This window comes from Carcharodon carcharias, chromosome 12 (assembly GCF_017639515.1).
Source record: "Carcharodon carcharias isolate sCarCar2 chromosome 12, sCarCar2.pri, whole genome shotgun sequence".
In the NCBI taxonomy this organism is placed as follows: domain Eukaryota; kingdom Metazoa; phylum Chordata; class Chondrichthyes; order Lamniformes; family Lamnidae; genus Carcharodon; species Carcharodon carcharias.
In genome coordinates this window covers 56974711-56996550 of record NC_054478.1, presented here as the reverse complement: position 1 = coordinate 56996550, position 21840 = coordinate 56974711, and the positions used below count along the sequence as shown (strand labels likewise).

At 43.4% G+C, this 21840-nt stretch overlaps 1 protein-coding gene across 12 annotated transcripts in view; it reads right to left on the bottom strand.

The window, feature by feature from the left end:
- The window catches only part of slc12a8 (solute carrier family 12 member 8), a 170660-nt gene that overhangs the window by 11552 nt on the left and 137268 nt on the right, over nucleotides 1–21840 (bottom strand). For all 12 annotated transcript variants that reach the window (XM_041201661.1, XM_041201665.1, XM_041201663.1 and 9 more), the window contains 3 exons: nucleotides 14164–14857; nucleotides 7346–7443; nucleotides 1140–1257 (listed from right to left, as the gene is read on the bottom strand). In XM_041201661.1, coding sequence (XP_041057595.1) covers nucleotides 1140–1257; nucleotides 7346–7443; nucleotides 14164–14857 — 910 coding nt within the window. The remainder of the gene's footprint in view (nucleotides 1–1139; nucleotides 1258–7345; nucleotides 7444–14163; nucleotides 14858–21840) is intronic.

Genomic DNA, 21840 nt, shown 5'->3' with positions numbered 1-21840 from the left:
AGTTTATTCTAATAACTTCAGTGCTATTGGAAAACTGCTCTCCTCAACACTTTTAAACAGTAGTTGGTACTGGGGCACTGATCAGAGACTGAAGGTGCATCATGTGATTCACATTTTAATGCATTCTAAAGTAAGAGCATTTAAAGGGATTACAGTATAATGCAATAATTTCATGGAACAAGATGAACTAACTGTTACAGCCGACAGTTTAATCGTTTTAATAAGTAATTACGCACTCGTGGTAGATTTTAATCCTTTAGTCTCTGCAATTAAGTTAGATCAGTTTTTGCGACTGAAACAATGACAATTGTTCTTTGCATGCAGACTTTGATAAAACAACATCCTTTCCCTACATCCTACAGGACAAATAAAGCCTTCGTTTGAAGTCATATTGAATTGATTTGGAATTGAAAATAAAAAAAGATGGAAATAAAATGAAGGTGTTATAAGATTAGCCATTTAACCAGTTTATGTTAAACGCACTAACTCAGCATTATAAATTTTATGACACCATCCACATAAGAGGGTAAATGTTAGACTTTGTGCTCCCAGCAAGGAACATTGTATGCCAATGAACACATATTAAAAATTTTAGTCTGCAGAAGATTTTTCAACCATTCAAATTTAGCACATGCCTGAAATTCTGATATGCGTTGCCAACAGGTGAGGCTCTCCATCAAGAGTGCCAAGTTGGAAAATGACTCCAAGCATATTGACATGTGCAGATCTACCTGCATCATTGCTTCTGATCATATAATGTTTACTTACTGTGGCATATTTCTAGTCATGTAAAAGATCCAATTACACTCAGAATATAGTCTAGCTTGTGTTATAATTGGAGTTGGTCTTTGGAATTCTCTTCCCCACAGAGCAATGGAGGCTGGATCATTGAATATATTCAAGATTGAGTTAGACAGATTTTTGATCTACAAGGGAGTCAAGGGTTATGGGTCAGGAAAGTGGAGTTAGGCCACAATCAGATGAGCCAAAATCTTATTGAATGGTGGAGCAAGCTCAGTGGGCCGAATAGCCTACTGTTGCTCCCATTTCTTACTATTTTATGATCTTATAATTGCATGAAGAACACAAAGAATTGCAAGATAACAAATAAATGTTTACAATTTATTAAATATACTCACCAAGAGGAAGTCCTGGGCTCATTTGTCCAATGTAAGTGTAGATGAAAAATGCCACAGCAATATTAATTAAGGCATAAATCCAGTGGATCACAAACATGATTACAATGGACACTAGTGCCTATGAAAAAAATAACAAAATTAAATCAGATAAAAAAATGTAATGTCTTAACCTGACTTTTCCTAATTCTGTACTCAAAGAGCAATCTTGGTACACAATTTTTCCTGGAAGTATTTCTAGAAGCATCACTAATATTTATGCAGACATTCAAATTATTTGCCTATATTAAATGTATGATACAATTTTTGTTCCAATTATCACTTCATGGAAATAGTTGAGCGAATTATGCAAATTTTTTTGGAATCATTATAAAATAATTAAAGATACGTAAAATATGCATTCAAAAAGAAATAAGCCTTTTTAAAAAAACTTTCAATGCTGTGCATTTTCTGTGAACAGATATACAGACAGTGTTTACAACTAAAATCATTTCTAAAAGTCTAAATCCCAACAAAAAGAGTCCTAGCATTGTTGTGTAAATACTGTTTTATATTTATCCAGCTAGTTTAGATTTTGTGTTGCAACACTTCTAAATATTGAAAGAAGATCAACATGACAAGATCACCAATCAACACTCGGCACTGAAACTGAATATAGAAATAATTTATATTATTTCCTGTAAATAACTATACCAACAAAGTTTGTTCAGCATCATTTGTCTAGACTTTTCCCACTTTGATGTACTGTAAAATGCTTCATGCCCTCAGAGAATCAGAATACAGATTTCTGCACAGCTTCAACCAATTTTATTTATGATTGGGATAACAAAAACTGTTCCTCCAGAGCAGCGTGTGTCAAATTCCTTAATATCCAATCTTGCTCCTCTAAAATAGAGCATTCCACAATCATAAGACATTTTGCCTTGTAAGAAACTCAGATTCTAAAGGCACTATTCAGGGAATTCAATGAGAGAATCTGGATTAATAGAGTAACAAAGAAATAGTATGGCCTTTCAAAGGAACTGATTGGGATGTGGTATAGGGCAACTAAGAAATTACACATATCCTGAACAATTTTATGTTGATTCAAGAAGTCGGTGATTCTCTCCTGGAAGTGAAAATTGTTTTTCCAGGAAATAATGAGGACATTTTAAGGATAACAGGAATTCTTGATAAGGAAGTGATAGAAACATGGCGCTGAATTTAATGGCCATGGCCATTTTTGAAAGCCACGATAGAATTCAATAGCAATCAGGCAGTTAACTGCTTATGATAAGGGCAGAGATCCCACCTCCAAGAGCTGCAGGCCAATCAGAGGGCTGTTAGCTCTTCAGTCCCAGCAATGCCACCAGGAGCGATGACCGCTGTTGGTACAACAGCAGGCCCTGGACCAGCCACATGGAGGAGGCTCCAGGGTGCAGGTTTTTTGGTCAGGCTCGCTGGGCAGGCCCCAGTGAGGGGGAGATGGTGGATCTTGGTGAAGGGAGGGTGGTTTTTCAGCAGGGTCAGCCCCTACTGCCAAGGTGAGGGGGGGGGCCTACATGATGCCCAATGCTTCCACTAGGCGGCTTCCCCATGTGGTGTATGGCCTTCCCTGCCACTGGTGGAATACCATTGATGGCAGGATGACATCCATTAATTGGCCAGACAAGGAACTGAATTGGCTTTCGGGTGGGAAGGTTCTCCTTGCCCTTCCCTGACCCTGACTTAACTGAGGGGAGTCAGGAAGATGACCAAAGCATTTGACTCAGTAAATTGTGAGGATCTATGGATTATGCTCCAAAGATTTGGATGTCCAAGAAACTTCATCATAATCTTAAAACTGCTTCATGATGATATGACTGCAACTGTCTTGAGTGGGAGATCTCAACAGATGCCTTCAAAATCTGGAGCAGAGTCAAGCAAGGGTGTGCAATAGCCCCTATACTATTTACAATCTACCTGATAGTGGCTATTCACCTCATCAAAGATCAACTGCCCTCTGGTATCAGTATTAAATACCACCTAGATGGAAAACTCTTTTAAACTTAATCACCTCTATGCCAAAACTAAACTATCACAGGCAAACATGATCTACAGTTTTGCATATAACCGCAATGTCATTGCCCATTCTGCACCAGAGTTGCAAGCCATTCTCGATCTCTTTAATTCTGTATACATAAAACTCGGTCTGTCCTTGAATGTTGTCAAAACAAAACTCATAACAACCCATACCTGGTCAACCAAATATTCCACTGGCTATATATGTTGAAGGAGAGATTCTGGAATATGTTTTGCACTTCCCATAGCTTGGCAGCTACCTCTCTCAAAAGGCCACCATTGATGAGGGGATCTAACACCAGATCAGCTACACTAGCGCAGCCTTCTGCAAATTATGGCAGTGAGTGTATGACAAAAAAGACCTCTGCAAATCAACAGAAGTCCTAGTGTGCAGAGTAGTTGTCACCACCACATTCCAGTGCTACAGTGAGACCTAAACTGAGTATCAGCAATACATAAGACCACTAGAGAAATTCCATCAGCAATATCCCCACAGCATCCTCCAGATTCAAAGTGGGCACTGTTGAACAAAACGCTAGTGTCCTTCTTGAAGCTAGGTCCACAAGCTTTCAGGCAAAGCTCCTGCAAAATCAACTTCGATGGACTGGTCACTCCATCCAGATGGCTGAAAAGCACATCTCCTGCCAGGTCTTGTTTTCTCAACTCACAAGTGGCCAATGACCCAGGGTGATCCACGCTGGTACATGAAGTCAAAACTAAGACATAGAGCCTTTCCTTGCTGAGAGAGTTTATTGACTTTGTTCATGTCAACACTCCTCACATACACTGAGTGTCCCAGCTATCCCCTATTTATATGTGTTCAAATATCAATCACCTGTTTTCCTTAACAATGTAACTGACATTAACAAACCCTAACTATGTAATTGATAAGACACTGACAGAGGGGGGAGAACAAAGAAAATGTTTCAAAGACACTCTGAAGCTCTCCTTACAGTGTGACAGCACTGACATTAATGACTGGGAAGAGCTTGCTACAAATCAGTAAAAACGGCTACAACTTGTCCATCAAGCTGCATTATACTTTGAGTCACAACGTCTTAATGGCGAGGCAGAGCAGCAGTTGAAAAGGAAAGAAAAGGAAGCAAATCCTGCATTCCAGATCCCATTATCTTGTGGGACATCCTGCCCCATGTGTCCAAAGAACTGTGGGTTGACAATCAGCCTTTTTAGTCACATGAAGACCCATGGCAAAAACTCATGACCCTTAATAGACATCACCCTCAAAATGAGGGACAGCTAACGACAACAGAACACCTCTCCTCTGCTGGAATTCCTCCACCAGGGCCTCCAGTGCATTATCCCAAGAACCTGTGTACACGCTCACTTGGTTACTCAACCATCCCAAAATCCGTGGCTGCATATTAGCCAGCCAAACATGCATCTTCAGTGGACATGGGCAAGTGCAGCCCACTTACACTGCTCCATGAAAACTGCATCTAAATCAACACGTAAATGTTAAAGCTGAAGGTGTCTGATTTGCCATCTACAGGCAAATTAAAATGATACTAATCAGCAATTAAGTCCAAAACTGCGTGCTAAATCTAGCCTTTCAGTCATGTCATATTAATTCACTTCAAGCTAGTGCTTGGATTCAATAACCCATTTAGTAATAGTTCTCACCATTTCACCAAAACAGCCCCCTACGTTTACACATGACAGTGGTTCATCCCCATGTGGAGTACTGTGTACAGTTTTGGAAGGACGTGTTGGCACTGGAAAAGTTGCAGCAAAAGCCTAGCCATTTGTTATTTGCAATCTTCCATTAAAATGAGTGACTGAAGATAGTGGGCAGAGCACAGGCTTCCAATATGTATCCCCAGTGGGAGAGACTCCTCACCAGCAGTTCAGATATTTAAAATTTCCCACTTCCTCCCAGGTAAAACACCCTGGGCAGAATTTTCCTGTTGTCGTGTGGGGCCAGCACGTAAAATGACACGCGGTGATGTCGGGCGAGCGTCCTTAAGTCACCATGCACCATCGCGGTATTTCACTGGGTGGGCGCATGATGATGTCCGACGCGCGCCCGCCATTAATTAACGGGCCACTTAAGGCTCGAGTGTTCAATCGACACCGATTTTTCGGCGCCTTGTGCAATCTTCAGGTCGGCGCACGTGCACAATGGGCAGGCGGGTAGGACATATTTATATAAATATCATCCACAGATGGGATAAGAGTGGGGTCTTGAATATGCACAGTCAAGTATTTATTTTTGAAAGTTTTTCAAAACTGTGTGATCTGCAGGAATTCAAAATGCATACCAGCTGCTTTTTCTGGGCTCTTAACCTTCATGTCAGCACTCTGCAGTGAGGAATCTTCTCTGGGCCTGCAGGTTTCAGGGAGCCTTCCCTTAGCCTGAGAATGGGAGCTGAACTGTCCATGTAGAGGGCAGCAGATGGTTCATTGCCACACCACCTTAAAGCTCTTCTCCCACCATCTCATCACCCTGACTAGGACAAGTCCTGGAGTTCAAGCACAGCACCTAGGTGCAGCTCCTCCAGGTTGCCCCCACACCAGTAATGTGGGACTCAGTGTAACACATGCTGCAGGGGCAAAACACATCTCTTCATCACCCTCTCAGGGTGACCTCGGCATGGGCAATATCTGCTGGCCCACCCAGCAAAGGACACATGCCGTCAATGATTCAATGCAGTCACTACAATCAGACTTGGGTGAGTGGAGGGGGCGGGGGGGGGGGGGGGGGGGGGGGGGCATTGCGGGGTGGGGGGGTGGGGGGGGGCAGGGGCAGCAGGGGGGTAAGCTGACCTGCTGGGTTAAATGCCCAATGCCAACATGGTACTCACTCTGCCAGAGCACAAAACTCATTGTAGCGCTTGCAACACTGGATCCAGGTGCGCCACACCACGTCGCACGAGCTCACCACCTCCACCATCTCCTCCCAGGCACGTTTGGTCACGTGGGGGGCCTCTTTCCCATCCTGGGACACCAGTGCCACCCTCTGTGCTGCCACCTTCTCGAGGAGGGCAGCAAGGTAGTCATCCGAAAAATGAGGGGCACATTGGCCCCCTGCCCTATCCTCCAACCTGGCCTGCTCAGCTGGTCTACCCTCCAGACTGGTTTGCTCACCAGAAGCCCTCTGCTGTGGCCTTGTAATTGCCATTGTGAACAGCCTAGAAAAGGCTGTTGGGCCTTTATTTAAACAGGCTGCCAGGTCGCCATTGGACCCGACAGTCTGTGCATGCCCACCGCCGCCCGCCCACTCCCATAGGGAGTCAAGAAATACGCTAGGTGGGACTTAATTGGCCCGCTCACACAATGGCGGCGTGGACCCCATCGTGGGCAGCAATCAAGTCCACGCCCGTCCGTGCCTGCTCCTGCTCCCACCCACCGCCCCCCCGCCCCTCCCCCCCCACCCCGCCCCCGCCCGCCCACCCACTACCCCCCCCCCCCACCACCAACTGGAAAATTCAGGCCTCTGCGTTTTATCTAAACAAGTCACTTCCATCTTTCAGTTTTAACCAGAACACTAAAACAGCATCCCTCACCAAACCATCATTGTACTTTTGTTCACTATGTTAGTCACCCTTGTAATTTGTAAACCGGTAGCAAAATTAGTAATTTTACATCATGACCCACATGCCAAAGCAAGGCTACCAAAAGGTACTATCGTTAGTATCTTTGCAGGCAACAAACACAGGATATTTTCAATCCAATCTGGGCTGTATTCAAACTGAGGTCCCTAAGGTGCTAGCTAAGCCAATGAACCACCCAATCCCCAAAGACAATAATGCATAGATTTCAAAAATGGTTCTGAAAAATATTTTGAAAGATTTGATAGTGTGAACAATCTTGCAGAAGTAAAATAAAGACTACAGTTAATCAGTAATCTACCTAACAAATTTAAATTTTAAAGCACAGCTTGTTCAATATTCATGGCTAAGGATGAATTTTAAAATAGCCTACTTTGGGATACAGTATGTGAAAATAACACATTCAACAAAAATACAGCACAGCATTGAACAAGGTGGTAGTCTACGTGCTCTTAAAATTTTGCTGGGTCATAAATGCACTTCATTCTAAACAAGTAAATGTGCCTTCCATAAAAGTGAAGTTTTCATATAAACCGTCCTAACGGTTTTACATAAATGCTGCTATATTGTGCCACAGAAAAATTTCTATCAAATACTTACACCAATGAATGACAACCAGCGATTGCAGAGTCTGGAATAAAATGATCTTGGCATTGTGTAAATCTCTGCTTCCTGAGACTTTTGCCTTTCAATGGAACCTGCAGATGGGGTGTAACAATATTAAGATACTATTTTAAGAAAGTCATAATCACTGTTATGTGGAATCTGTAGTTAGTCTCTAAGAGCAATAATTCAATTCTACTTCATTTTAACCGTCAGTGTAATAAAGCATATTTTGTTTGTCAAATGTAAAATAGTTTTACCTTTCACTTACAAGAATAGGCTAAAGACATAAGATTATAATTTTCAATTTCAATGTGAAACAGGTTTCAGGATTGTCAAACAGTTAGTGAAAATCAGTAAGCTTTATTTTTTATTGTCAGATAAACATGGTTTCTGAAATATAACTGCATTGATAGTTGGAACTATAAAACAATAGCTCCAAGAAACGGATTAGGAAAGGGAAAAGAGAATATGAATGCAAACTAGCAAGGAACATAAAGGTGGAATGTAAAAGCTTCTTTAAGTTTGGGGGAAAAAAAAATTAGCTAGGACAAATGTGAGCCCAATACATGTAGAGACAGTAGAATTTATAATGGAGAACAGGGAAATGGCCAAGAAACTAAACAGTTACTTTGCCTCTGTCTTCACGGAAGAAAATACAAAAAATCTCTCTGAAACACTAGGTGATCAAGGGACTTGTGAACTGTAGAACTAAAAGTAATTAGTATTAGTTAAGAGGTAGTACTTGAAAAGTTAACTGGGTTGAAGGTTGATAAATCCCCTCGACCAAACGAGTTTCATCTCAGTGTGTTGAAGGAGGTGGCTAGAGATAGTGGATGCATTGGTGATTATCTTTCAAAATTCAATAGATTCTGGGAAAGTAGCAAGTGTAACCCCACTATTTAAGATGGGAGGAAAAGGGAGAATGAAGAACTACAGACCTGTTTGTTTGACATCAGTCGTCAGGAAAACATTAGAACATATTATAAAGGATGTGATAACTGGACATTTAGAAAAGAATGGTAAAATTGGGCCGAGTCAATGTGGATTTATGAAAGGAAAATCATGTTTGACAAATGTTTTGGAGTTTTTTGAGGATGTTACTTGTAACATAGATAAAGGAGAACCAGTGGATGTGGTGTATTTGTATTTTCAGAAGGAATTGATAAGATCCCACACAGGAAGTTAGTAAATAAAATTAGAGCACATTAATTTGGGGAAAATATACTAGTATGGATTGAGAATTGGTTAACAGACAGAAAACAGAGTAGGAATAAATGGATCATTCTCAGGATGGCAGGCTGTTACTAGTGGGGTACCGCAAGGATCAGTGCTAGGTCCAGAGCTGTTCACAATCTATATCAGTGATTTGGATGTGGAGACCAATTGTAATAGTTAAAAATTTTCTGATGACAGCAAACTGGGCGGGAATGTAAGTTGTGATGAAGATGCAAGGAGGCTTCAAAAGGAGTTGGACAGGCTAAGCGAATGGGCTATAACATGACAGATGGAATATAATGTGAATAAGTGTGAAGTTATTCACTTTGGTAGAAAAAACAGAAAGGCAGAATATTTCTTAAATGGCAAGAGGTTGTGAAATGCAGGTGTTCAAAGGGACCTCGGTGTCCTCGTTCATGAGTCACTAAAAGCTAGCATGCAGGTACAGCAAGCAATTAGGAAGGCAATTCAAGAGGGGATTTGAGTACAGGAATAAGGATGTCTTGATGCAGTTATACAGAGCCTTGACGAGACCTCACCTGGAGTATTGTGCACAGTTTTGGTCCCCTTATCTAGGGAGGAATATAATTGTCATAGCGGGAGTACAAAAGACGTTCACCATCTTAATCCCTGGGATGACGGGATTGTTTTATGAAGAGGGATTGGGCAGACTGGATCTATATTCCCTAGAGTTTTGAAGAATGAGGGGTGACCTCAAAGAAATTTACAAAATTCTTACAGGGCATGACAGGGTGAATGTAGAAAAGATGTTTTCCCTGGCAGCTGAGCCTAAAACCAGGGGACATAACCTCAGAATAAGGGCAGGCCATTTAAGACTGAGGTGAGGAGGAATTTCTTCACTCAGAGGGTTGTGAATCTTTGGAATTTTCTACCCCAGAGGCCTGTGGAAGCTTAATCATTGAGCATGTTCAAGACAGAAATCGATAGATTTCTGGAGTCTGATGACATCAAGGGATATGGAGATAGTGAGTGAAAGTGGCATTGATGCAGATGATCAGCCATGATCTAACTGAATGGCAGAATGTGCTCAATGGGTCGAATGGCCTACTCCTGTTCCTATGCTGCTATGTTCCCTTTGCTCTGCATGGCCCTTCATTTTAGTCTTAGTGTCGGATCATTATCCGCAGATTTCCTACATCCAATCAGCGTTGAGCTGAAAAACAGTCAACAAGCAGTGAGGAGTGTTATAGACTTTCAATAACCAAGGTCTATGGAAAAGTGCATTTTGAATGTCATTTGTTGTTAATGTTGCATACTGTGCCAATTGAGTGCATGCTCTAATTGTGATTAAGAGCAGCTGATATTAATTGGGGAAAGGTTAGGGCACATATATAAGAACCAGTTTCAACCTGTGTGGGGAAACTATGTGGAAGCAAAAAATAGTCTGCACTTCTGTTATACTGAGTTCTGTAAATAAATCTATGTTGAAGACAAACTGGCTCCAGCCTCTTCCTTTGCCAGATGAATGTTCACCGTATTAACATCTGTTACCTCTTGATGTAATGCTGCCAATATCACTTCTGTAATTCAGTGCCCAAATCACACATAGTCTCAGCACCTGGCCTAATGTTAAGTGACAATGGCACATTATGGAAACTGATTTAACTGGTTTAAAACTACTTGCTTGAACTTTCAGATACTTTCCAAATTGGAGTAAATTTGGCAATGGGCACACCATGAAATTAAATATGAACCCTGACACAGGACTTCGGGGATCTCCAAGTCACCACCCTCTGCTCTACTAATCATCATGAACAACAACTTACATTTATTGTCATGACTTTAATACATAAGCATCGGAACAGAGCTGAGGAGAAAGACTAAGTGGATGGTTGAAGGCTTGGGTGAAAATAAGGTTCCTAAGAAGATTTATAAAAGTAGAGAGAGTTAGGTGTTTAGGGCATGAGTTCTAGAACAAAGATAGCTCAAAGGGAGAGTGGATTGCAAATATGGCAAGGAAAGTAAGTATAAGGGAGGTTGCAGAGGTAGAGGGAGATGAAGACAGGGTTTTAAATTTATTACTCTTATTATATTTATTCAATTTATTGTGGGGCAGGGAGTAAATATAGTCCATGAAGATCGGAATGACAATGAGACAGGCCTTTTGGGAATGGGTGAGGAATGCTGCATTTTATGCATTTTGGAGTTTATGAATTGAAGCTTTGGAATAATGAAAACTCGAGGTGCTGAGATATGGATAAGGGTTTCACAGTATAGCAACTAAATTGGTGGGCGAATGAGGAGAATGGCACGTTTCAGGGGTTACGGAGATCATTTGGGATATTGTCAATCACTAGGACTGGATTCCACTGCATTGTCAATATCGAGAACTCGCAATTAAACATGAAGATAAAACTTTTGAAAATTATCGGCCAATGCACAGATACTCAATTTGATTAATCGGTCACCTGCTGCATATTCAATGCATTGAGTCGCTCAGTCTAGATATGGGAAGGAGAAGGGCAGCTCTTGCTAAAGTATTTATTAGTAACCAGTGGAAATCTATAGTACTGAAAAGAGAGGATGTTTCAGAGGGGTCAAGGACAAAATCTTTCTGGCTAGGGGTAAGGAGTGAAGAAAGTGCAATAACATTGATTGGTGTAGTATATAGATCACAAACTAATTGAAAGTATGTGGAGAAACAAATTTGCTATGAAATTACAGAGTGGTACAAGAGTTATAGAGTAATCATAATGGTGCACTTCAATTATCCAAACATAAACTAGGATAGGAATAGTGCAAAGGGACAAGAGGGGCGAGAGTTTGTGGAATGTGGCCAAGATAATTTTCTGCAGCAATATGTTTCTAGTCCAATGAGAGGACATGCACTTTTGGATCGGTTCTGGGGAATGAGTTGGCCCAAGTGGATCAAATATAAGTGGGAGAGCCTCTAGGGGACAGTGATCATTGTATCATAAGGTTTAGGGTGTTCATGGAAAAGGGCAGGGCACAATCCAGAGCAGGGATAATTAATTAGGGGAAAGCCAACATCGATGGGATGAGAATGCATCTGAGTGAAGTGAGTTGGAATTAAATGTTGGCAGAATAGATGGTGGCTGAACAATGGGCTACCTTTAAAGAAAAGGATTTGCAGGCAATGTCAAGGTATATTCCCTTGAAGGTGAAAGATAGAACAAATAAATTCAGAGCACCCTGGATGATGAGAGAGATAGAGGTGAAGATGAAAAATAAGAAGTGTGCATACGACAGATGTCAGGTAGAAAATACAATGGAGAATCAGGCTGAATAAAGAAGGACCAGAGGGGAAGTGAAGAAACTAATAATAAAAGCAAGGATAGAGCATGAAAAGAGGCTGGCAGCTAACATAAAAGTGAATCCCAAGGTCTTCTATAAGCATTTAAATAATACAAGGGTGGTAAAAGATAAAATAGGGCTGATTAGGGGCCAAAATTGAGATTTGCATGTAGAGGCTGGAGAAATAGTGGAGGTACTGAACAAGTACTTTGCATCTGTCTTTACGAAGGAAGAAGATGCTACCCAGGCCAAGGTCAGAGAGGAGGTAACAGGTACACTAGAAGAGTTTACAACTGAGAAGCAGGAGGCATTAGAAAGGCTATCTTTACTTAAAATAGATAAGGTACCAGGACTGGATGAGATGCATGCAAGGGTACTGAGGAAAGTGAGAGTGGAAATTGCAGAGGCACTAGTGATAATCTTCCAGTCTTCCTTAGACACAGGGTAGGTTCCAGAGGACTGAAGAATTGCAATTGTTACACCCTTGTTCAAAAAGGGGTGCAAGGATAAAGCTGGCAACTACAGACCAGTCAGTTTAACCTCAGTGGCAGGGAAACTTCTGGAAACTATAGTTCAAGATAAAATCAATAGTCACTTAGACAAATGCAGGATAATTAAGGAAAGCCAGCATGAATTAATTAGGGGAAAATCATGTTTAAATAACTTGCTGGAGTTTTATGAGGAGGTAGCAGAGAAGGTTGATAAGGGAAACACTGTTGATGTGGTGTATATGTATTTTCAAAAGGCATTTGATACAATGCCACACAACAGACTTGTGAGCAAAATTTTAGCTCATGAAATAAAAGGGAAAGTTGGCATTTGGATAACAAATTGGCTGAGTGACAGGAAGCAGAGAATAGTGATAAATGGTTGTTTTTCTGATTTGAAGAAAGTTTGCATTGGAGTTCCTCAGGGATCAGAGTTGGGACCCTTCCTGTTCCTGATGCATATTAATGACCTAGACTGTGGTGTGCAGGGCATGATTTCAAAATTTACAGATGATACAAAGGTTGGAAATGTTGTCAACTGTGATAAGGATAGCCTTGAACTTCAAAAGGATCAAGTCATGTTGGTGGACTGGGCAGCCAAGTGGCAGATGATGTTCAATGCAGAGAAGTGTGAGGTGATCAATTTTCGCAGGAAGAATATGGGGAGACAGTATAATAGAGGAGGTGCAGGAACAGAGGGGCTTCAGCATCTATGTACATAGGTTATTGAAGATGGCAGGCCATGTTGAGAGAGCAGTTAATAAAGCATATAGTATCTTAGGCTTTATTAATTGGGGCATTGGGTACAAGAGTAAGGAGGTCATGTTGAACTTGTATAAGACACTAGTTAGGCCTCATCTGGAGTATTGTGTACAGTTCTGGGCACCATACTTAAGGAAGGATGTGAAGGCACTGGAGAGAGTACAGAGGAGATTTACAAGAATGATTCCAGGGATAAAGAACTGTAGCTATGAGGATAGAGTGGAGAGGTTGGGACTCTTTTCCTTGAAGAAACGAAGGCTGAGAGGAGACTTGATAGAGATTTTCAAGATCCTGAGGGGAATGGACAGGGTAAATATTGAGAAACTGTTCCCACTCAAAAGAGCATCAAGAACTAGAGGGCACAAATTCAAAATAATTGGCAAAAGGAGTAAATGTGATGTGAGGAAAAATGTTTTCACCCAGAAGGTGGTTGGAGTCTGGAACAAACTTCCTGAAAGGGTGGCAGACGTAGGTTTGATTGAAGTACTCAAAAGGGAATTGGATTGCTACCTGATAAGAAAGAATGTGCAAGGTTACGGGGATAAGGCAGGGGAGTGGGACTAGGTGGAATGCTCTTTCAGAGAGCCAGTGCAGACTTAATGGGTCAAATGGCCTCATCTTCACTGTAAAGATTCTGTGATTTTGTGAACCAGAACTACGGAAATTAATTAGCTGATCATTTATCTCATTTATGCTAATGGAATCTTGCTTTATACACAAGCTGCCTTGTTTACCTATATAACAAGAGTGACAGTATACAAAAATTAACTGTGAGGTGCTTTGAGAGGCCCTGAAGGTATGATGTTGTGCTATACAAATGTAAAAATTTTTCTTCACCATCTTGCGGTGTATTTGACTCCTATAAACAGAAATTTATGGTAAGCTTTTGCATTAATCTCTGTCTACAATTTTACTTTGGAAAGCAGCTAGATGAATATACTCAATCATTCATTAATACAACCATTAGAGTAACTTTAGTCCTTCTGAACCAAGCGAAGGCAGAGGTTATTAAGATACCATCCTCAAGAATACATGAAAAGCTAGAAGACCAACTATTCCAATAACAATTACCATATCCTCTTGCTTCTGTTGAATCATCCGTGTCTGTATAACAGTGTTCTGTAGGTTCAATTATTTTGTAGTCAGCATTGTCGTGGGCTTCCACAGATTGAGGTACAAAATAATTTTCCAGATGCTGATGGTCTCCTATATCCTGTTCTGATAGTTCTCCTACAGGCTCAGTCCCTGAGACCTGGCTGTGGTCCTCTTTAATTGTTCTATTTGAGTTGTCAAGGTTCAACATAAAACTATCCTGCAATGTCTGTTTTGCAGGTTTTCTCACTTTTTTCAGTTGGACAGACCGATTCACATTTTTTTCATTTTTCCAATTTTTTTGCACCTCTTCTTCCCTATCATGAGGCACTGTTTGAAAGATCTGATTCATGTCCTTGTTGAACTCAAGCAAAGAGCCATTCATGCTGCATTTAATTGGGCCACCAGTCCCATTTTTGAGTGGGCCATCTAAATTCAGCCTCTGTGATGATTTATAAGTTCTAGCATTTTCTTTATTCCTGTTTTTCCCTTTTTGCTGAATATCATAACTCATACAAACTGAGAAATAAGAGTAATCTACCACACTGTAAGTCAGCATAAAGTTGATGCTGACTATTGGGGCAAGAACATTCACTTGCCCAATGAGGGTAAATGCCAAAGTCACAAGTCCCACAAGACATATTGCAGCCACCGGGGTTTTGTTTGGCCCTTTCTAAGAATAAGAAGAAATGCAAAATTAAAAGAATTAGTTTTATATATTACAAAGAAAGCAGTACCTCATATTTATCAAATGTTAAGGTTATATTAATTAATACTTTTTAAAAATATGCTCTAAAATGTAATCGAGAGGTATGAAATATAGACAAAGATAATCACTCAATGCTTAATGATGGTGCAATTGATGAAAATTACACCTGTAGAAAGCAACAGGGTTAGGGCTGAATAAATGTTTCAAAGTTAGACTGTTGCCCTGGATTACTACATAATTCCCTTCAGGAAGAACATTTTCCAGAACCTTCTCTTAGAAATTTAAATTAACTAGCTTAAATTTATAAGAAGAAATTGTATGTGATATGTAAATAGAATGTGCTTGATGAATCAAGTGGCCTCTTGATCCATATTAAATGATATTCTTAATTTAATTCAAAGTAGATTAGCATTGGAGAAGAACACTGATTTCTCGGAGGTTTGTATCTTGCACAGAAAGATGAAACTAAAGTGCTTATTCACCAAATGGGAATGTCCAGCACTCACAGGGATCACTGGTTAGGAGACTGAAGCCTCAGAGTCCTTGGATTTTCCATCCAATAATTTAAATGGATGGCAAATCAGGACAAAAACAGAATTACCTGGAAAAACTCAGCAGGTCTGGATCTCTAAGCTCCTGATTTCCTGACAAATACTTCTTGGGCGTGCCCAACTGGGGAATTAGTCCTTAAGTCTCTAACAATTACTAAAATCAAAGGATTTAATTTTATACTAACTCACTAAGGCAAGAGGTTCTAGACCTGGCAATGTATTTTTTTTTTTCATTTGACACCCAAGGTAAGCATGAGTAGCAAATATTCCAAATTCAGTTCATTTAGTGAATTGTCACCATTAAGTCAATGTCAGTGCTAAAGCAGTTTCAGCTATGCTGAGTGAGCTACGCTAAACTTGTCATGTGCACAAATTATCAAGGCTTGAACTGACTCAAAAACAAGAAGCAAGACAACATCCTCCACATATTCTCGAACACCTTAGCTCCTGCAACATTCACACTATAACAGCAACACTGGTGTGAAACGAAACTGTTTCACACCTACGCAAGATAAGACTCTTAGGGCACTTAAACACGACAGAAAGGGGATTCAACTCATGACTCTAGACTGGTTTTTAACATCAGTTCTTAAGATGAAGTTAGACTGTTCCAATCTACTAGCTAATTACATATTGAGAGGAAGAATAAAGGAGGCCATATATTCACAGGAAAATAAGTATCTAAACTGGATAGAGGAACAACAGGACCTGGGGGTAGAGGTACACAGAAAAGTGATTGGAATCAGCAGCAGTATAACAATGGGCAAGTGTCTTTCTAAAAAAAATCACTTCATTTTTCACTGTAAGGTACTGTAGATTTTAAACTTTAGAAGACTACTGACATGCAGCTTTCCCATTTAATTTAGGTATATACAAGCTCTGGAGGAACTAATTCTAATCTCTGAACTGGGGGAAAACTTGCAGGTAGTCCAGTTAGGGCACTGTTGATGCTTATTGGGTGATTATCAAATGCCCAATTTCATTAGCCAGTAAAGAAATTATGGGATCATCTTAGACACTTCATTAAATAGACTATACTGAGCCTCTATTCTGAATGTCCAACAATAGACATTTGGTTTTAGTGAATTAGTTCATTTTATGATGTTCCTGACCTAAATGCTAATAGTTTCTTTTTTTTTATTTATTGCATGTGGGCATCGCTGGATAGGCCAACCATGGGCAGAATTTTCTGGATGACATGCAGCTGGCGGGCCCCACATTTAAAATGGCATGCGCTGATGTCGGGCGAGCGTCCCGATGTCACCACGCACCATGGCGATATTTAGCTGGGTGGACGCAATAAGAAATGCAACGTGTGCCCGCCATTAATTAAAGGGCTTGTTAAGGCCCTTAACTTGGCAATCAACGCCAATTTTGAGGCACCCATGCGATCTTCGGCTTGGCGTACGGGCGCAATGGGCAGGTGGGTAAGTGACTTTTTAACCAAACTCATCTACGGGCGGGATATGTGAGCTCTGTGGGCTTGTCAATATTTTATGTGAAGTATTTATTGCAGCAAGTGTTTTTGATTTGCCTGTGTGATCAGTAGCTGTTCAGATCGATTTCCCACAGCTTTCTCTGTACTTTGAAGCTTCACCTCAGCACTCTGCAGTCAGTAATCTTTATTGGGCCTACAGCTTTCCGGAGGCCTCCATTTAGCCTGGGGGTATGGGTTCTGACATCTCCACTGGAGGCAGCTCCTCTGAGGAGGAAGGGAGGGATAGAATAAGGAGGAGGCCAGGACTGGACAATCAGCCTCCAGGGGAGCCACCTTTTGAAGGCCAGAGGCAGGCACAAGGGGCGCAGGTCCAAGAGGTTGTCCAAGGTGGAAGGGGCTGCAGAAGACGCCACTATCCTGCTGCCAGGGTATACAGGCAGTGAAGCAGCTACCTCAATATGACTGAGGTGCAGTGCCAAAGGAGGCTCCGACTGTCAAGGGAAACAGTCAACTACATCTGTCAGATGATTGGCCCTGAGATATCTCCTAACTGTGCGGGTGGACACCGCATGCCAGTAGCTCTGAATCTCACAGTTGCCCTCCACTTCTATGCCTCTGGCACCTTCCAGGGCTCAGTGGGTGATCTTTGCTGTGTCTGCCAATCAGCTGTCCACACTTGTGTCAAGCAGGTTACAGACGCTCTGTTCAGACGTGCATTGACCTTCATCCACTTCCGCTGCAACCAGGCAAGTCAGGCACAGCAAGCCAGAGGCTTCACGGCCATTGCTGGCTTCTCCCGTGCCTAGGGTGCTATAGACTGCACACATGTGGCCATCAAGGCGCCAGCAGATGAGCAGGAAGGGATTCCACTCCATGAACATGCAGACAGTGTGTGATTACAGGATGCTGACTCTGCAAGTTTGTGCAAGGTACCCAGGCAGCTCCCACAACGCCAACGCCTACATCCTCAGACACTCCCAAGTGCCGGGGCTCTTCAGTGCTCCAGCCTGGCTTGATGGATGGCTGCTGGGTGACAAGGGCTATCCCCTCAGAAGGTGGTTCATGATGCCTCACCGCTATCCATGAACAGAAGCTGAGGAGTGCTACAATAGGAGCCGCGCCGCCACAAGGGAGGTGGAGAGAGCCATCGGTCTTCTCAAGATGTGCTTCCGTTGCCTGCACGGCTCAGGGGGCGCACTCCAGTACCCCCAGATCCTGTCTCTATGATAGTGGTAGCATGCTGCACTCTGCACAGTCTTGCATTGGAAAGGGGGCACACAGTTGACGATGAAGACCTTGACGCATTGGATGTAGCTGCACACGATGAATCAAGCAGTGGCTCAGAGAATGAGGAAGCACAGGGCGATGATGAGGGGCAGCACACCGACCCACTACTACACCAAGGAAGCAGGGACATCCGGGACACTTTAATTCAACGAACCTACAGCTAGCTCCACACACATCGATCAGCAGGACCAGCATTGCCTGGCGCTTCCACACATGGCACTTAGGTGCTACATCTTCCACCTCATCAGCTGCAACTAAGGGCTTAGTACAGAAACATCAAAGTCCACTCAAACACTCATGATATGTCTGTGAAACAGAAAAAATGCAGCACAAAGGAGACACCCTCAGCCATGGTAACACATGTGGACTTTATTGCCATCCATCAGATGGTGCCACCAAAAACATTACAAAACATTGCTCCGATGTTCACAAAAATAAATTCCCTAATTTAGGGGCAACACAAAAGCACCAGTGACAAACCTGTGGAGTGCCTAATGTGCCTTATGCTCACGTTTGCGCGTGCTTCATCTTGGTGCCACCCCATCACTCGGAGTAGCTTGTGAGACAGTCTGCTGACTCTGCTGTCCTGTTGGCACCTCCCCAGTTGTCGCAGCCTCAACGGATACAACGGTCACTGGCAGAGGGACAGAGGAGTTGCTGCCCTCATCTGGAGTGCCCTGAGAGGAGCTCGCAGCGATCACAGGCAGCTGCTGCGCTGATGTGAGGTCACTTCGGACTTCCCTGCTCACCGCAAATGGATGGGCACCGAGCGCCAACACTTGGTGCCCAGAACATCTCCCACATTGCCAATGACCACCTGTGGCCAGTAGCGCTGTGAGGGCTTGCAGGTCAGAGCGTAACCCAATCAGATGCTGATCAATCTGTTGGAAGCCCCTCTCCATGAGAGTCGCCAATCCCTCAATGAAGGAAGCCTGAAGCTCTGTCCTGAGGTTCATGCTATCACTGACACTCTGCCTGGATTCCTCCGCATCAGAGACCAAGTGAAGCACACCATCATGCAACCCTACCAGATGCTCCCGTGCACCCAGCCGCTTGTCCTGCAGCTGCTGCATGGCGGACATCTCCAAAGGCACATCATCACGACCCGAGTCAGCATGTGCCTGGTCCCCTGCAGTCCTCCGGCTGCTGGCGCCATCGGCACTCTCTGTCTCTGCCATCTCCTCCAGCGATTGTGAAGTGCCCTCTCCACTGTGCCCCAGGACACTAGCCGACGCTATATACCCCACTGTGGATCAGTTAGTGTTCAGTCAGTTAAACAATTCATCCCTTCCCCCCCCCGCCCAGGCTCATAATGCGCTCAACCTTTAAAAACCTAAGGAGACGAACATTGGTGAGGTGGTAAATAGTTAAGAGGAGGCCCAAACATTACATGAGCATACAGACAGGCTGGTCAGATGGCCTTAGGAATGCCACATGGAATGTTATGTGGATAAGTGTGCGGTTAAGAAATTGGGCAAGACAAACTAGGTATGGGAATGCAGAAGAAATGGTAGGACTGTGGAAAGTAAGGACAATTACAGGGACCTTGCTGGGCAGACCCATTAAGGTAGCAGAACAGGAACATAAGGCGTTTAACAAGGTAAAAGCCTGACTTGCCTTTATTAGCCAAGGAATAGAATGTAGGAAAAGGGAGGTCATGTTGCAGATGCAGAAAACGCTATCGAGGCCACAGCTACACTTCTGTGTTCAGTTGTGACCTGCGCTTCATGGGAGGTTTGGCATTGGAGTGGAGAGAGTGCAGAGGTTCCTGACCAGGGTGCATGCTGGCCTGGAGAGTTAGAATTATGAGGAAACATTGCACACACTTGCGACATTTGCCATGGATCACAAGAGACTGACAGGTCACATTATTGACCTTCATACTGTTATAGGGGCATAGACCAGGTGGACAGAAGGCAACATTTCCCCTTGGCGAAGGGATGACCAATGTGGTGGCATTTATTTAAGCTGAGTGCCATGAGGTTGACAGGTAAGGTGCTGAGGACCTTTTGGACAGAGTAATGTGGGACGCACTGGCTGAAAGGGTGGTGGAGGTACAAACCCTCCTAGGATGCAATAAGTATTTGGATATGCAGCAGCGGTGCCTTGGCATGTTAGGCCATGGGGATAGTAGTCAGAAATGGGATAAGGCGACTTTGGAAGGTGCTAGAGACGCGCATCCTCAAGGGACCGAGGGACCTTTGTGTATGACCCACACGTCTGACTGTATTGGTCTGTGAATGAGCAGTGTTGCTGCATTAACGATTGCAGCAATCATCAGTGCTTTGGATGGTGGGAAGACAGAGTGGATGGGACTATGGGCCTCAAATACCTGGCCGCTGCACCCCAGCCTCGCCGACACCTGCCGACCTGGCCGCTTGGCTTCTTCCCAACTCCATGGTCTGTTTTTCGAAGTGAGTCAGTGTGTGCAGCACGGCCTGGCCATCACCAGTTCGCAAACGCTCTTGGCTGTTGTGTTCAGTTTTCGCCTGCAGAACAGAGAACACCATTTATTGGGGCTGATCGCTCATGTACTCTGCACGTGCACGCCGCACCCCAACCACAGTGGCCCATCTGAGTCCTCCAGCAGCTTCTGTCCAAACTACTGGTGATCAGTCACCAGAAGATAGTACGGCTGCTCCCAACCCCCTCCCCCAACTGCCACCTTGGACACATTCGGCGTCCATCAATTTCAATAAAGCACGGGTCTTAGCATCCATGGCAAGGAGGTGCAACTAGGTGCAGCGCTGAGGCAGCAGATGGCTCTTGGCCACGACACCTTGAGGCTCCCCTTCCACCATCTCATCGCCATCAATAAGACATGTTGGAGTTCTGAGTATGTGTCTAGCTGCCTCCCCTGCAGGTTGCCCCCAGACTACTCAAATGCGACAAACACCAACATATGCTGTGGGGAGAACCCATCTTCTCCTCAACCACTAAGGAAGATGTAAGCATGGTCATTATCTGTTTGCCCACCCAGCGTGTGCCAAATGCCCAATGCAGTAATGACACTAAGATGTGGGAGGGGGGCCCTCAAAGGCTAAGGCTACCTGCTGGGTTAAATGGCCAAAGCCAACATGGTACTCACCCTTCCAGAGTGCAACATATCATGGAAGCGTTTGTGGCACTGGGTCCCTGTGTGACAGACAGCATCTTGGGAGCTGACCACCTCTGCCACCTCCTGCCAGGCCCGCTTCGTGACATGGGGGGCCCCTGCTTCTCCCATCCTTGGGAAACAGGACCTCTCGACGTGTTGCCACCTCCTCGAGAAGGGCAGCAAGGCAGGCATCAGAGAAGCGACGGGCACATTGGCCCCCCCACTGGCCTACCCTGCAGCCTGGCCTGCTCCTCTGACCTGCCCTCTTCCTTGGTGCTAGGCATGACTCCAACCAATGAAGAGTTTTCACTAATTTCTATTGACTTCAATTTTGATAAGGCTCCTTGAGGCCACACTCTGTTCAAAGCTGCCCTGATGTCAAGGGCAGTCACTCTCACCTCACCTCTTCAGTTCTGCAATTTTGGCTATGCTTGGGTAATGGCTATAATGAGGTCAGGAGTCTAGTGGCCTTCGTGGAACCCAAACTGAGTGTCAGCAAGCAGGTTATTGCTGTCTAACTGCTGCTTGATGTGTCGATGTCACCTTCCATCACTTTGCTGATGATTGAGAGTAC